The sequence below is a fragment of the Ipomoea nil genome, unplaced genomic scaffold (genome assembly GCF_001879475.1).
Source record: "Ipomoea nil cultivar Tokyo-kokei standard unplaced genomic scaffold, Asagao_1.1 scaffold0418, whole genome shotgun sequence".
NCBI classification, from domain to species: Eukaryota; Viridiplantae; Streptophyta; class Magnoliopsida; order Solanales; family Convolvulaceae; genus Ipomoea; species Ipomoea nil.
Genome location: NW_017616846.1, coordinates 479,961 through 498,318, shown reverse-complemented (window position 1 = coordinate 498,318; position 18,358 = coordinate 479,961). Strand labels below are relative to the sequence as shown.

General features: G+C 36.7%; 2 protein-coding genes across 2 annotated transcripts; both read right to left on the bottom strand.

Annotated features, from left to right (window-relative positions):
* Nucleotides 1–6,091: 6,091 nt before the first annotated feature.
* Nucleotides 6,092–10,270, bottom strand: LOC109172457 (uncharacterized GTP-binding protein At5g64813-like). The gene is made up of 7 exons (XM_019321616.1): nt 9,687–10,270; nt 8,399–8,490; nt 8,162–8,303; nt 7,491–7,792; nt 7,023–7,076; nt 6,806–6,930; nt 6,092–6,573 (listed from the first exon to the last, which is right to left on the bottom strand). The coding sequence occupies exons 1-7, from the start codon at nt 9,775–9,777 to the stop codon at nt 6,483–6,485; spliced, it is 897 nt and encodes a 298-aa protein (XP_019177161.1). The 5' UTR covers nt 9,778–10,270; the 3' UTR covers nt 6,092–6,482.
* A 1,814-nt stretch (nt 10,271–12,084) lies between these two features.
* Nucleotides 12,085–14,784, bottom strand: LOC109172508 (glucan endo-1,3-beta-glucosidase 8-like). Its single transcript, XM_019321661.1, has 3 exons — nt 14,323–14,784; nt 13,643–14,001; nt 12,085–12,913 (listed from the first exon to the last, which is right to left on the bottom strand). Exons 1-3 carry the CDS (start codon nt 14,703–14,705, stop codon nt 12,177–12,179), a joined length of 1,479 nt encoding a protein of 492 aa, XP_019177206.1. The 5' UTR covers nt 14,706–14,784; the 3' UTR covers nt 12,085–12,176.
* Nucleotides 14,785–18,358: the final 3,574 nt, after the last annotated feature.

Here is an 18,358-nt window from a genome sequence, read left to right as displayed (position 1 = left end):
AGGCCATCAGCAAACAACAGTACAACACCATAACATATAAAGATAAATAATTACTGAAAACATTACAGGAATGGATGGCAGCATTGATGGTAGAGTAGTTCCAGCTCCAGTGGGTAACTCTGCAAAACAGTTAAGAATTAGTAGTTAGTTATAGACTTACAAATTACAAAAGTACAAAAGAAATGATGTAAGAAATATATATATATATATATATATATATATATATATATATATATATATATATAATTTACCTTTCTCTAATCTCTCAACCTCATCTAAATTTTCCTCAACTGTGATTGGCTGATTATGTAACCTCAACCAATCTTGGGTACACAGTAAAGCTTCCACAATTTTAGGAGTCAAGGAACTCCTAAATGCATCAAGCACCCTCCCACTTGTACTAAATGCACTCTCAGATGCAACTGTGGAAATAGGAACTGCAAGTACATCTCTAGCCATTTTGGAGAGAATAGGAAATCTCTCACTATGATTCTTCCACCACTTTAGAACATCAAAACTCACAGATTCATCATCCTCAACCAGATTTTCACTCAAGTAAATTTGTAGCTCTGTCTGCTTACTGCTTCCACCACCACTCTCCAATCTTTTTTTTTTAAGTTCACTCTTCATCCTTGAGACAGGCCTACCAACTGTACAAGTAGGAGGCTGAGACTGGACAGGTTGGTTAGATGATGAACTGTCAGAGTATGTAGCTGCATAGTCATTGTACAATGCAACCATTGAATTTTGGACCTTGGCAAAACATTCTTTGCCTTTGGCCTCTCCATACAACTGGACAAACTGGTGAGGCATGTACTCCTCTTTATCTCTAGGGTCCAGAATATTGGCAAAGAAAATGATATGGTTCATTTTTTCTGGATCTCCCCAGTACTTATCAAACTTCTCTTTCATTTTTGTCCCCATTGCCTAATAAATACAGAAACTCAGAAAGCATAAGTATTTAAAAACACAAACAAGTAAACAACTTACAAGATATACTCATATACAGAATTACACAAATAAATTGTACAAGTTTTTTACCTTTTCAGTTCTGTCAGCTTTAGTCATATCTTCCAGCATACAACTGAGATCAGAGATCTCAGAGAAGAATGTGTTAGAAGTGACATAAAGAGAACCATGTATTCTCACAGTCATTTCATAGAAAGTTTTCAAAAGCTTCATTAAGCTTTCTGTAGTCTCCCAATCAAGGAAAGAAGGTGCAGAACCCAAGTCAGCAGAAAAAGAAGGATCATTTTGATGATATGAGTCAAAGACACTTTGATATTGAATTGCAGTGTTGAGCATAAGGTAGGTGCTGTTCCACCTTGTAGGGACATCAAGCTGCAAAGCTGATTTGGCTTCCACCCCAATGAGTTCAGCAAGTTCTCTGAACTTATTCAACCTAGCAGGTGAGTTCCTAACCCATCTCACTGCATCCCTCACCCTTTTAACTGACTCATCTGCAAACCTCAAACCATCTTGAACCACTAAATTTAAAATATGGGTTATACACCTCATGTGCATATACTGCAACCTAACAGAAGAACCCCCCCAAGACAACAACTTGCTTTTAAAGAATCCCATAGCTGTATCATTAGAAGAAGCATTGTCCACTGTCACAGTGAACACATTTTTAATCCCCCACTCCAACAGACAACTCTCTAAGGCTTTAGCAATATACTCCCCCCTATGAGAAGAAACAGGGACAAAGGAAATGATTTTTTTCTGAAGCCTCCACTGGTCATCAATAAAATGTGCAGTAATGCACATATAATTAATCCTTTGGACAGAAGTCCAAGTATCAGTGGTTAAACTGACCCTTTGGGTGCCCACCCAAAACAACTTCTTAAGACTCAACCTCTCATCTAGGAAGATTTGGTAGATATCCCTAGAAATAGTCCACCTACAAGGAATCTGAAACCTTGGACAAGCTACAAGAATAAACTTCTTGAACCCCTGACCCTCAACAAACCTAAAAGGGAGTTCATCTATTATGATCATCTCACATAATGCCCTTCTAATGGCTTCTTGATTAAAGACCCAAGTCCCCAAAACCCCCACAGGAGCCTCTGTTGCAGAAGTTGCAACAGTATTGAATGTGAGAAGGGACTGCCTCATATCCTTTGAGACAGGATTTTTTAGGCATGCCATCATATGATTTTTCAGTGATGATGTGCCATGTTTCTTTGACTCACAGAAAAACACTTTCAGGCAGTAAATGCACTTGCCTTGAACCACTATATTTTCAGAGTTCTTTATCTTTTCAAAGTGATCCCAGACTGGAGACCTAGACTCTACCACCCTCCTCTTTTTTGCAGGAACAGCAGGAGCAACCTGAGGCTGCTGAGCAGGATTCTCAGTGCCTTGGGCTTGTCCTCCATGTCCCTCTTGAGTTGAGGGTTGAGGTCCAGAGTCAGGAACATTGATGCTTTCCATCTAAAATGATGGGCATCAATTACTCAGCAAAGGCAACAAGCCAACAATCACATTCACTGATTCACATAAACATACAAAGAAATCTGGATTCAGACACTTTTTTGTGTCATCATGTATCAAGATTTCACAATTTCATATTTACATATTTACATATTTACATTCAAATATTCAATTAAGGGTAATACATCCATAAACATACTCAAATAATGAAAGAAATCCAGATTCAGGAATTGTATCCAATTCATCATTATCTGGATTTCATGTTAATGGCTTCCACCAATAAATGGAAATTTCAAGTTTGAAACTTGATAATTTCACATTCAAGCCTTTAACAGATTACAATATCATAGTCCACACAAATCACAGATTCACAGGTACAAAACTAGGGTTTCTGCTTCCACCTTTAAAGAATAGAACACAACATAGCATAATCTAACAATAACTAGGGTTTCTGCTTCCACCATACTAGATCAGAGAATAGAACACAACATAGCATAATCTAAGACAAATATACTTATATACGAGCATATGAACATACAGAGAGGAAAGAATCAACAGATCAGACAAACAAAAACTAGGGTTTCTGCTTCCACCATACTAGATCAGAGAATAGAACACAACATAGCATAATCTAAGACAAATATACTTATATACGAGCATATGAACATACAGAGAGGAAAGAATCAACAGATCAGACAAACAAAAACTAGGGTTTCTGCTTCCACCATACTAGATCAGAGAATAGAACACAACATAGCAACATAGCATAATCTAACACAAATATACGAGCATATGAACATACAGAGAGGAAAGAATCAACAGATCAGACAAACAAAAACTAGGGTTTCTGCTTCCACCATACTAGATCAGAGAATAGAACACAACATAGCATAATCTAACACAAATATACAAGCATATGAACATACAAAGATGAAAGAATCAACATATCACAAAAACTAAAACTAGGGTTTCTGATTTACTTGGTTTCCCCTTATTATTCCCCGGAGAACAAGGGCCTCTAATCACCAGTCCACGTTCCACCACCAACTCAAGAAGGGCTTCCACCAGTCGACCACCGCACACCGGACAATCGGACAGTCCACAGAGACTCAGAGTCTCATACAGTCAGACTCTCAGTCTCAGAGAGGTGAGACGACTGTGAGAGACTCAAAGGAATGAGAGATTGAGAGGATGAGATTGAGAGGAGTAGAGAGCAGGGAACGAGAGAAGAGCTCTGAGCCTCTGAGAGTGAGAGAGTCTCAGAGATGAGAGATTGAGAGAACTGAGAGAAGAATCAGAAGAGTAGGGCTGCGCATATGGCTACACAAAGGCTTCAACATACATATATACTTACCTCATACGACATCGTCTAGCATACACAAAAACCTAACCCTAGGTTAGATCGGGTAGTCGGACGGGTCGGATGGGAAAAAACCAAATCCTATCCGACCTGCTTTATCCGACGTCGTTTTGCCTTCGGTTTGGATTAAGCTAATCGGACCACGGACGGGTCAGAAGGGGTGTTTTCGGGCGTCGGGTCGGTCAGGTATGTCGGGTTGGGTCGGGTTTGCACACCCCTAGTTTTTTATATAGACTTTTATAGAGTCTTATAAAGTTTTAAAAAGTTTTGAACGACTCTATGAAAGTCAATCAAAGTTTATTAAAATCTATCATTTTAAAAGTCTTTAAAACTCTACAAAAGTCATGATTGAATACACCCCCCTTAATTTCACCAATAATAAAGATAGTTTACACTTGCCAACTTGTACTAGCATCCTGATTATCATTTGGTCCATTCCAAATGAGTGATCATAGGTTCGAATATCGGTGGGGGCTTAGATTATTTGGGCTCAATTATAGAATAATAAATACTATCAATTATAATAGTTTATGGGGGAGGGAGATAAATCACATAAGACGTTTGAATGATGAAATTATTACGTGTTAGTTATTTTCATTAGATGATTAAATGACCAAAAAAAAATTAAATTGATGTGTAATTATGATAAACAAATGAAAGTCAGATGATTAATTAAATAAAATTAAAAGAAAATATAACTAAATGTGACATTATAGAATTTCTCCTTTTTAAAAATTTTGTTCATTCGTTTCTATATACGTATAACTATTTTTTAACAATAGTGCGATTAGTTTACTGCCTATTAAAATGTGGATTGCGTTAGTTAATAATTGATAAGGAATTACGTTAGTTATTTTGCTTAATCGGTAATATTAATTATTTAAAAATATATTTGATAAAGTAGTTGTTTATCAAATATTCACTTCAATCGCAACAAATCTGTTATTTATCAAATGTGTTATCTTAAATCAATTATGATCAGAGTTAATTCTTTTTTTTTTTGAAAGTTACTGGCTCTATTACATTGTAGTATCTGTTCATATACTTTCTCAACCTACTGAAACACAAAGAACCAACAACGCCTCCACTGAGGCTCGAACTTATAATCTTCCAAATGGAAGTCCAACCCGGATACCATTGGACCACATAGTCCTGGTGATCAGAGTTAATTCTAATTATTAACAATTTGACTATTTTTATAATACAATAAAACAGTTGAGAACCGTATTGACTAAAAATTGAAAACGATAGACTAAACTGCATAATAATCAACCATTGATAAACTGAATGTGTGATTATCCCAAAAAAAAAAAAAAAAATGACAAGAAAATAGTAATAAAGAACTAATGCGATCATCCCCCCCCCCCCCCCCAAAAAAAAAAAAAATTAAAAGAAATTAGTAATAAATAACTAAATTGTGCACAATCACTAAATCAGAGGAGGACTAATTTCAAAATTAACTCTTATGATTATGCATTATTTCCTATATCCTATATATAATAAATCTCATTAACAATATACTCTACCAAAAGGCTGAACCCCAACCCTAAGGGCCCGACAGAGCATTTGGGAGGATATAAATCATGGTGACTCAACTGATCATGAACCACAGAGGCTAGCCCCAGAGGTTGCTCCCACACTACCGCTGGTGAGACTCGAACCCTGGTCATTCTTCCAAAGTTTCACCTCTATGACCAGTTGAGCTACCCATGCGGGCACAAGGTTGTATACTTGTGTTGGAGTTTTGGTTAATACCAACTATGATTCTAATGTTTAGATATGGTCAGGAGTCTTATATCAGCACATTATCTGTTAGAAGAGACAATACTAGTTGAGATCAAACACTATCTCATCTCATTTATTTATTCTGTTCTTTGCTCCCATGGCATAGATCTATAGACCTATCTGAACTTAAGGAAACATTTTGAGCTCAAATGGCTACTTTAACATCTTCAAAGAGCAAGCAACCCAAGACAGCCCATACTACCTGCACTAAAGTTGCACATTCTACATGTTCAACCAAAGCAAGCAACAAGAAAGACAAGGGAACTAACATTTTCGAGCACAAAGACCGGGATTGGTCGCCGTTAATGGATGGTATTGTGCCAATTACACCCCTGATGAAATCCCATCTCAACAATGCAGATGATCCAACCAAGTGTGTACAGAGGATGATGGACGTGGTGGATGAAGAAATCAATGAGGTGCTTTATGCTCCAAGGAAATCGCGCAGATTGCCGGTGTTTAAAGAGCTTTGCAGAGAAAAATAACCTGCAGGATAGAAGAAGGGCAATCTACAAAACAATTATAATGCACCACTATATAGAGTACATGATTTCAATAAGTGTATTTTGGCTACAAATTCTTAACCCTTTTATAAGATACAACTTATATATCAATACAACTATCTCAAAGTTATCCTCACAACTGCTTAAGGTATCAAGCACTCAATAATTATAAGAGCCCTGACATGAGAGTTTCATATTTTATTATGCGATGTCACCTCAATTGTGTTTCAGGCTACACTATAATCGTCATTGTGTGATATATATTTCACACTGTGAAAAGAGAACCATTTCCATGGGTCGACGAATGAGTAGGAACATTTTGCAGAGACAGAATACTTCAAGAAGCCAAAAATATATAGTGCCTGTGTACTCTGATGTCACCAAAAGAATATAGATCATCATAGATCTGAACGTGCGGATGCGATGCTTTCTTGCGGTGGATAATGCATGGGAAGGAGTGCATTGTATTTATAAGGGTCACTGCTGAAACTGCATTCAAGGGAGGTACATTAAGATCAAGACAGAAAATGGTAAATGAATTGAATAGAATATATTGATGACCTTAACAAAAATTTTGTACATAGGTAAAATCAAATGCAGAAAAAATAATCAGAGAAAATTTCATTATTAGGACGTTAAGTTAATATCCATGTGCAGATGTGCTGCATGCCATATTTATATGTCTATGCTTATGAGTTATAGGAAGTGTTTAGACCCCTACCTTGAACTCTTGTACAGGTGATCCTCTTCACTTGAAATTTCAAGTGATTTCTGCGGTGGTTTGTGAACAGAGGTAGACCAAGTCCTACCTGGTAAGTCATCTGAGAAGTATCTCCTTCTGATCAACTGAGAAAATTCACAAGCAAGCTTAAAAGTTAAAACTGACAGCATAGAGAAATTAAGTGTGGCATCAGATGTAAAAATCCCCAAATACAGACCTTGTGGAAAAATTTCATCAAAGCTTCCTTATCGTATCTTGCTTCTTTAGCAGCCTGCATAGTTTTAAAAAAATAATGAGCCATTTTGAAGTGGCCATCGGCCCCCGACAGATTAGAGGCTGCATAAACTGAAAGACTATCTTGTGGCTTTATGTGCAATATGTATGATTTCCTTTTGCTTTTTATAAGCCAATTCTTCTTGATGTGTAATCTCAATTATGACTTGGCATCAAACTGTGAGTTCACACCAATACTATAAAGTTATTCTAGAAAAGAGCATGATTAGAAAATAAATGGTTAAAACTGAACATCAGCAACTAACACCGACTATAAAGTAGAGAATTTGTTACACGAAGTAAAAGGTCTGAAACTCCAAGAAATAATAACTCAAGAAGCTATGTGCTCCATTAAATAGAAAACCCAGGAGATTAAAGATGTTTAGAATAAGCTTTTGGTTACAGAGCTTACCGCAACCCCTTCACTGCCAGGGAAACTTTCTGTCAATGGAATTTCTTCGCTTGAAGGCAGAAAACCCTGCCTCTCAACCCATTGGCGTGCTACATCAACAAGATTGCCACTGCTCCCTCTTGCACCCTTTTTTGAAGCAATATCTGCCTTGTTACCAATTACAATATAAGGAACAGGAAGACCCCCAGGGCCTCCAGAAGCTAAAGGAGCTGAGAATGTTCCAATTGCTGCAATCTCTTCAGCCCATTTTTGCAAGCTTGCCTTTGTCCTTCTTTGAGAGAGATCATAAACAAAAATAACACCTAAACTAGAAACAAATAAAAATCATCTAATCTGTCTATTGAATTTTAGCCAATAAAGTTGGTCATAAACAAGTAATTGGTGCATGATTCTTTCCTGCACCTTGCAACAAGTCAAAGGAAAGAAAAAACGCTCGAATGAAATGAATAGCCTAATTTGGTAGCACAGAAACAGTTGCAATAAAAAATTGTGTGCCAGTGATATTTTGACCTAAAAATTCAGGTGACAATGTGGCATAGTGAATGGCATTTTAAACATATATGTAACTGAAGGAAATTTTGTGAGTAGGTAAAAGGAATTCTTGTTTTTACAGAACATAAAAATAAATAATAAAACAAAACAAAACAAAGAAAAATAGGATCCTTGCTCACCATTGATCTGTGAGTAGATTATAGATCTGGAATCTTTGTAGCGTTCATGTCCAGATATATCCCAAAGCTCAATAAAAAATTCTCTTTCACTGTCACCTTTGATATTACTTGATGAACTACCAGAATTTCCATAAGTAGTGAGCTGCAAAGAAGGCACTATATAAGACTGGATTTCCATCTGAACCCAGTAACACATTACAAAGAGGGACAAATTATATCCAAGACTCCAAGTCTTACCTTCACGCATACTGAACAGCCAATTGTTTGAGGAGGGCGAGCAACAGAAGAGCCATTAAGAATCAGATGAACAAGAGAGGTCTTCCCCACACCTACCAATATTATCATGTGAAGGTCAGCAATCAATATCAAGGTCAAAGTAGATGTTAAAGTACATAAGAGTATGCTTCAGAAGGTTATACAACTAATCACCAAAGGAGAGTCCTGCAAGGTTTAATAGTCATCTCTGGTTTTAATCACTATCTGTAATACAAACTTGACAAACAAAAAACTATGTGGAATCAAGAGAGTTATTGGGCTAGGGTGGACAAAAGGGATTGTACTCACAGAGTCACAGTCCCCCCAATATCCCCCAAGTCCACTGTTTGGTACACCCGTACAACTGTACAAGCCTGAAGCCACAGGATTGCATCTCCTGGAAGATACAATCCCACGGGGGAGATGAGAAGTGGGATAGAAGGGGAAGATTGAACAATGCACCCTCAATCCCACCTCGACTACCTCTAACTCACTTCGTCATATAGGATGGGTAAGTTATAATATTTTTTTGCTTTAGAGCCATCACTAGTTAACATGGTGTTGTTAGTCATGCCCTTCAATCCCATCACTACTCTAAACCAAAGATAGGATCAACAATTCAGTTCCATATTTTACCCAATCTGGTAATCCCCAGTTCCCCACCAATCCTGATCTCACAACAACTCCCCCCTACCCCAATAGCCCCTATTTTAAACCAAACAACCCCCAAATAGTTCAAATGCCTCTGGTTATACAACAACCTTAGTTGTGAAACACAAGAATATATATTCTGCAGCTGCACACAATTATTACAAAAGTTCATATGCCTTAACTTTATCTCCAATTATCAAGAGGAACCAACAATGTAATATTCTAAACATGTTAATAAAAATGTCTTCCCATGAACCTCAAATGTTGATTAGCAACATATTCTACCATATCGTAAGTCTATGATAGCAAATAGCAACTAAACTTGTAAAAGTTAAATACTTATAAGGGAAAAAAAATGTTCTAAAAGTTCAAACACTCTGGTCCTAACATGTACCTGAACTTTTCTAATTGAGTTGAGTAAAAACAACAACCAAATTCCATCATCCATTGATATATTCGCACATTTCATGCTCTCATTCATTTCCGAATCTAAATGACAGCACATGACATACAGCAAACACATTCCAACCGGCAAAATAATGCAATTTCAAGTAAACGCAAAAAAAAAAAAAAAAAAAAAAAAAAAAAAAAAAAAAAAAAAAAAAAAAAAAAGAATTACCTGAGTCTCCAACAACAAGCACTCTGACATATCCACAAGGCGGACCTCCATTCTGTTCTCTGTCCTCCCTCTCTGTTTCCCTCCAAAACATGTTCCCCTCCAAAACCTAAAAAAAGCTGCAAACACTCGAGCAGAGAAACCCAAATCGCCTTATCAGCTCAAGTCCCATCAAACACGCTCATTCTCCGACAAAAATAACACGCTCCTTCAAATCCGAACCCTTAGCCCATATATCATCCCACAACCGACGGATCAAGAGCGGCCGCAATGCCAATCGATTTTGAACACGAGTAACTGCACAGATGAATACCCTAGATTGGAGGTGGATCTAGAGAGCAATGATTCAGATGGGTCTTGGAGTTTCCTCACTGCGTTCCAGAAAGTAAAACAAAATACATTTTGGCCCTGCTTGGCAATGTTGTTGAGCAGCAGCTTCTTTGAACAACAATATTTGATCAGATCAAACGATTAGGGAGCTTGGTTAAGAGCATCCACATCTAAGGCGTCACGGTGCCGAGTGGAGAATTCTATTCATGCATTCCTTTTTTAGTAAACAACGGTACACCGGAAAAAATAACCGGAAGATATTTGATGCATGTTAAATTACTTAACTAACATACATACATAATTACAAAATTAGCAATTTATAATATTAATATTGTACGGAGTAACATTTATTCATATTCTTTTTTTTTTTTTTTAACTTATTCATATTCTTTTAATTGCCTCATTACATATTATTTGTCCATCATAATTAATTATTAATTCGCCATTTAAATTTTTGTCATTTTACTTTTTTGGAATAAGAGTCAAATAGGTCACTCAAGTGCACACCAAAGTGGGGTCGTTATATTGTGGACCGCGGTGCATTCAAACGGCGCCGTTTCTTTAAGTAAATAAACGGTGCACCGTTAGTTTTAACAGATCGCGCATTTTGTATATGTTAATTATCAACTGACACTACATTATATCAAACCGACACGGACTCACATATTATTTTTATATTATAAAATGAAACTACAGTTATATCAAAATGATATTGTAATTGTGGTGAAATGAAACTGTAGTGTATATAAAATGAAACTGAATAACATTTCACATATTTGAGTGTATACTGTACAATGAAGATGTAATTATATCAAAATGATCATGTAGCTGTGTTTTAATAAAACTATAGTGTATATAAAATAAAATTAAATAATATTTTCACATATTTGAGTCTATAAATATCGAATAAAACTGTATTATATCGAAATAAAACTGTAGTTGTGTTGAACCGAAACTGCAGTGTATACAAAATGAAACTGAATAATAGAGTTACTTTTTGAGAAAGAGTGCGAAACAACGGGAAACAAGTGCCGTTTCTTTTCATTAAACAAAACGACATCGTTTTGATGCCCGATGCATAATCGATTATACACCGCGGTGCACGATATAATTTGCCCACCAAAGTGCAATTAGACCATCGAACTCAAAAATAATGCAATTAGATCCCTAAACAATACAAAATCATGCAATTAGGTACAAAATGACCTTTTAAAAATAAAGCTTTAAAAATTTTTAAATAAAAAATAATTAAAATTTAAAAAAAAAAAAAACATACCGTCTTCGTCTCCATAGCCGGATATAAAGGAACCTTCGTCTCCAGCCATGGAGACATGGTCAATCGTCTCCGTGGCTGGAGACAAAGGTCCTTCATCTCCATTAAAGAGTTTGATCAAGTTCATGGATTAATTTGAAAATTTTCAAATTCGATGCCTTAATTTATTATTTTCATAAAAGTTGAAGGGCGGCATGTTTCACCTTATATTACATACATAATTAAATGTTACAAATTGTTGATTTAATTTTGATCAATTTCAAAACTAATTATATTGTTACAAAAATTAGGTGAGATTGTCTTACCGTAATATGAAAATGTAATATTAATACTAATTAGGAATAACGTATTTATTACTTATATGAATAAGTGCAATACTTTAAAGAAAAAATGTGACATTTTGATTTAAAAGTATTATATTTTTCTTTATAAATACTTTATTTGCATATTGATCCGATCTTATCCGACTCATCCACAAATAAGGATCCATGAAACGATCTCACACAAATGTGACCCTTTGTTAAAATTTTGGAACGTCTATATTTGAATGCTCCCACGCACACCTTAGAGTGAAAACATAATAGAGTTTGTAAGAGCCAGCATGGACAGTTCAACTGGTGAAAGTTGAAAAAAATGACCAGGCATCGAGTTTCACCAGCAGTAGTAGGGGGCTCCTGCGTGCGCAGTTGAATTACCAAAGTTACCATGATTTGGGGCCCTTAGGGTTGGATTCAAACTTTGAAAAGAATAATAGAGTTTGTAGGAGGTTGTTTTTGTAAATTAAATTCCTTCATTATTTCTTTTTGGGAATATTCTCAATTACATTACAAATGAATATTTTATTTAATTTACGAGAGAGCCTGCAACCCTTAATTCGGGAAAATCCCGTTCTATAAGAGCGCTAAGCAGAAGAAGAAGATCCCGGCAAAGACGGCGGTGATCCCACCGCTTCTGGTGGCAGCACTCTCCAACGCAACGGGGAACAGGCAGCCGTTGGTGGAGGCATTATGCTTCACAATCTTGGCCAGCCCTTCGAAGTTGCAAGCCTCCACGTCCTGGTTGTTGATCTGGAAATACATGTTGAACGCGTAGGACGCGCGGCTGGGCATGTCCAGATCGTTGCAGGACGCGCCGGGCACCAGCGCCGAGCAATCCGACATCGAGCAAGCGTACCCGAGGTTACTCCCGACGGCGTGTGAGTCTTTCTGTTCGTTGTCCAGCACGCACCACTGCGCCGGGAGGTACGGCACGTTCTTGGCGCCCACCGGCATCCTGTCGTTCCCGCGGCCGGTGAAGTCGATCGGGAATTTGGGCTTGCCGTCGTACCCGAATATCCCCCAGTGCCGCTCGAACTCCCCCGGCGCTATGCTCTTTGCGTTCTCGTCGGTTAAACTGAAGAGGTAGAACTCCACGACCCCCTTGTGCACCGGCGTGCCTTCCTTCTTCGCCATTTTCCTCAGAAATCCCTTGTAGAATTTCTCCGCCATTTTCATGTTGGCGTTCTTGTTCCCGTCCGTCGGCCACCCGATCTCCCCTACAATCACATTCACGTCCCCGCATTTCGCTTTCCTCAACGACCATATTAGCGTATCCAAGTTAGCATCGAACATATTCGTGTATGTCGCTCCTGAAAAAGTGAAAAAATATTACAAAGATAAAAGAACATACAATAATTCATAATGGACCGACTTATCAAGAACGTCAATAAATCACTTTATCTTGGAGTAACTTATAACCTTGTTGATAAAAGAATATTTATGACCATACTCATAGCATATACCTGGTCAGTACCAGGTCCACCCACAGGGCAAGACCAGATCTGATCATGATCGAGCTTATTACGCGCTCGACTGACCTTAATTTCAGACCAAGTGCAACTCCATTGGTCAGCATCGACGACTACTCTATCCCGACGTAATAAGGTCGGGACTGGACATCCGACCGACAATCCTTATAGCTTTCTGGCTAGGTCTTCTAGTTGAATCCATGGGTGGCGTACCCCGTACTACTCAAGAATCCTGGATCAAGAAAGGCCCCGACCTTACCCTAGTGCATGCAATCCACCTACCAAGCATGCCAAAAGACCTACAAATGTCCCCTTAACTCTCCTTAATTATAAATACGGCATTAAAAGAAGGAAGATGGACTTTTGACAATTTTTAAATTTTTACTTTAATCCGAGAATTTTTGACCCATTATCACCTAATTATAATTGACTATGACCCAAATCGAATCCAACAAGAACCCGTAGGAATCAGTAATATTCCTGTATTTACTACATCACTTGTGATTACCTAATAGAAGTTAGTCTTGTGGTTACAAAAACCTGACTTTTAATTTATTTGCTTAGATTTACCTTTGTCATGAACGGACTTGGCGCGGCCGTCGAAGAAGGCGAACTCGACGGGGAAGTTCTTGTTTTCGTAGAGACTAAGGAAAGGGTAAATGTTGACCATGAATGGAGCTCTGTGGTCCCGGAGATAACGGCAAATCTTGATCATGAGATCCCTGATGTCCGACCGGAAATTGCCTTCGGACGGACCGCCGGTGCCGGATGCGTATACGTCAGCGTTTTGGGGGATGGTCGCTTTGATCTTATTTCCAAGACCGGCTTCATCGAGAGCCTTCTGGATGTTCTTCAATGCCGGAAATACTAGATCCTTGAACGATCCATTGTACGCCTTCAAGAACGGCTCATTTCCAACGGCTACGTGCCTGTCATAATATATTAAGTGCATGCATATATGAAACTAAAAACAGTAAAATATAGGAAAATATTCATTTCTTTTTTTATTAAATCCAAAATAAAATGGTCAGACGGATCAAGAAAATCATCTGGGTGGAACCCAAGTTTAAATGACCTTAAAAATGCCAGATAAAATAATTTGTCTCCACAGTGACTCTGCCTATGATTTGATGAAAGATCATATGGATAGATCTAGTGGTCAAGTGGCATAAAGTGATATCTGTTCGAGCCTTTGTAACAGTGTCACACACAAATTTTTACGTTTTTCCAAAATATTTTGATGCACTTACTTGATCTTGACGCCTCCATCGTGTATATGGGAACTAATATTTGCCTTAACCCAATCCTTGGCATTGTCAAGATCATCGGCAAACCTCTCGAGCTGATTGTTGGGGATACCGGGAAGGACCTCGATGCCGGTGCCGGCGAAGAAGTTGACAGTCCAGTGGTCGGAGTCGAAGAGCTTGACTTTGTCAATGTGGTTGTCCTTGAGCATCTGGACGATGATGGAAGGGTTCAGAAACTGGGCGGCTTGGGTGCCCCAGTTTACGCCCAGCCCATGCACCGGCGAGGCCAGCAAAATGACGGCGAAACCGGTCCATATTGCGAGCCTGACCCCACCGACGACGGGCTGCGGCATGGTGTGGTTGCGTTGAAGAGGCTGGCCGGGCATGGAATTATTATTGAGGAAATATAATAATGATAATGCTGCTCAGCTGGGATCGAGACGGATCGCATCCGAGAGATGGTAATGGATGAGTGTATTGTACAGTGAAGGACTGTTGCATGTGAGCTTGCGCGAGGGAGATAGGAGAACCGGTAGTAGCGAGAGTTCAGAGAGAACGCGGCACAACCGCAGTCAAACGGAGAAGATTATGGGCAACCACTCCTTTTAAAAAACATAACACACCAAAACGAAAACCAAAGTATGGGTAATAGAGTTGGAATTAGAGGCAGAGTTGGTCGATTATTAGTTTGATAAACACAATATTGCAAAAATTAGGCCAAGGCACGATTAATCAGCGTCTAGGCACTAAACGTCCCTAAATCGTGGTGGTTTCTCCCGTTGGGCCTAACTTGACCGACTAGGCCGAGTTAACTCATCAATTTCTGTCGAGTTAGTCGAGTTAACTTGGCCGATCGGCCTTGCTAATTTGTTTTCATATATATATATATATATATATATATATATATATATATGTATGTATGTGTTTAATATGGCATATGTGCACCTACACATGTGCACTATTTTTCTTTATTTTAGTTAGTTGCCTAGATTGTCTAGGCACTAAGTGTTACTCTACTGCTCAACTAGCGCCTAGCGCCTATTGCAACCATGGATAAACACAAGATTTTAGATTTGATTTCTAGTGGGGTAGTTTATTAATTTATTTTAATTTAATTTTTGTTTAAATCAGTTAATTATAGATAGTCTATGCGTGTTTACCTCATTGTGCTCCTTTAATTTGCTTGCTATAATTACAATGAAGTTTATTCCATGCACACTCTTAGCTAATAGCTACAAGTTTTCTTCATCATTCAAAAAAAAAGTTGAAATTAAGTTAAAAGAAAGTAATCATGTAGATGAAACATGATTTTTGTATCAAAAGATCACAATTTTAATTATGACTAAAATAGTAGGTAGTAACATCCTCTCACCCGTCAGTGGGGGTATTGTTGATTTGATAAAACTTTCATGCCGTTCATTATATTTTGTATGTCTATTTATATGTTGCTGCACAATTTGAATTTTCATTCACCCTCCACGGCGCGTTGGATGCACCCAGAAATTTAGAATGGGAATTAATTGCAAATCCATAAAAGAGTGAATAATAGAAGAATGAAGTGTCGATTTGATAAAACTTTCATGCCGTTCATGCCACTATATTTTTAAAATTATCTTCCTTAATTTTTAATCTGCACTGGATCAATTGATGTGATTAAATCAGATTTTTTACCTAAAGAATGCTGTGATCCGTAATTTATATATAGAGCAAATTACATTTTTGGTCCTGTGACTATAAGGAGTGTGTTAATTTAAGTACATGACTTTTAAAATTAACAATTTAGTTCTTTAACTATCATTTTTTTAGCAGATTTGGTCCTCCCGGCCAAATTGTCGGTGGAATTTGGCCGGAAAGACGTTCGACTTTTTAAATCAAATATTGGTGGGGGTAATTCGGTTCAACAATTAAAAAGACCGAATTACCCCCACCAATATTTTATTTAAAAAGTCGAACGTCTTTCCGGCCAAATTCAACCGGCAATTTGGCCGGGAGGACCAAATCTGCTAAAAAAGTGATAGTTAAAGGACTAAATTGTTAGTTTTAAAAGTCACGTACCCAAATTAACACACCCTATATAGTCACAGGACCAAAAGTGTAATTTGCTCTTTATATATATTTACGAACCTTGAAACATTGATTAATTTAAAGAGGTGAAAGTAGATTAAGCTGGACTGGATGTGATTAAATCATATTTTTTACCTAAAAAATGTTGTGATCCGTAATTTATATATATTTACAAACCTTGAAATATCTGATTAATTTAAAGAGGTCAAAGTTTTTTTTTTTTTTTTTTATTTTTAAATAAAGAGTGTACATGTTAGCCTGTTAGGTACACCGTACACATCAACCTTGCTTAAGGTTTAACAAATAACAACAACAATAATTTTTTTTTTTAAACAAATAACAATAAAGAAAATAAAAATATATTTGAGTTAATACCCAATATAGTCATCGACTATAGTGACTTTACTCAATTTAGTTATAAATAATCTTTTGTACTCAATTTAGTCTCAGACTTTGATAATTTTACACGATTTAATCATTTGTTAAAAATTATGTTAGTTAACAGTTATAAATAATGTCCTAATTAGGGGTGTTCAATCGGTTAACCGAACCGTTTTAACCGAACCGAATTAACCGATTTTTTTTTTTCCTTTAACCTTTAACCGAACCGAAGTTTGCTCTACCGAATTCACCGAACCGACATTTTTTTCGGTTAATCGGTCGGTTAACCGATTAACCAAACTTTTAAAGCTAAAATTTAAAATTCTACAAATAACACCTAAAATAGTAAATTCAATTAAAATAAAATAAATATCATAATAAATTCATAACAAAATATAAAAAACATGAATTATAAACTCCAAACATCCATAACTTTAAATTAATATTTATATTTATATTATTATTTATACATAAATTAAAAACTTCGGTTAATTCGGTTAACCGACCTTTCGAACCGAATTAACCGTTAACCGAAGTTTTAAAATTCCTTTAACCATTAACCGAACCGAAAAATTTCGGTTCGAAAACGGTTAACCGAACTTTGTCGATTAACCGAAAATTATCCGAAGCTTGCACAGCCCTAGTCCTAATGATTTATCTTCCTTCATCTCATTTGGGATGATTCCTTCTTCCCCCCTTATTAAGATCAGCGCAGAAATGGAAATGATTCATTTTCTTCCCCTTATTTATTTAGGGTTGAAGTTGATTTAGAGATGAAGATCTCAATTTCTGCGTATAATAAGGGGAAAAAAATGAATCATTCAAAATGGGATGAAATATGAGAAATTACAGTTAGGACTTTATTTATAATCATTAGTTAATTGAATTTTTAATAAAGGACTAAATAGTGTAAAATATCAAAATTAATGATTAAATTGAATTAAAAAAATCATTTAGAATTAAATTGAGTAAAATCACTATAGTCAGTATACTAGTTATTAACTCAAATATATATTGAGTTAATACCCAAAATCGTCTTCGACTATAGTGGTTTTTCTCAATTTCGTCCTAAACGACTTTGGTGACCTAATATCGTCCCAGACTTTTGCGTTTCACTCAATTTAGTCCCAGACTTTTGTGTTTTTGCTCAATTTAGTCCCTCATTTGTTATTCTGTCCATTTAGTGTTAAATAAATAGACAATTCAGTAATTTTAATATTGGCATCTCTTTACTCATAGACATGTGAACTGCGAATTTTTTTTTTTTAACGAATTACTTCCAAAATTACTCCTAAAACTGCGAATATAAAATTTAATTTGCAGGTCCGGGAGTAATTATGGGTGTAATTCGTACAAGAAAGAGGAATTTCGCACTTCACAAGTTGAAAGTAAAGAGATATCAATATTGACATTACTGAATTGTCCCTTTATTTAACACCAATTTAATTGAATAACAAATGGAGGACTAAATTGAGCGAAACACAAAAGTCTAGGACGATATTAGGTCACCAAAGTCGTTTAGGACGAAATTGAGAAAAACCACTATAGTCGAGGGACGATTTTGGGTATTAACTCAATATATATTTATATTGAC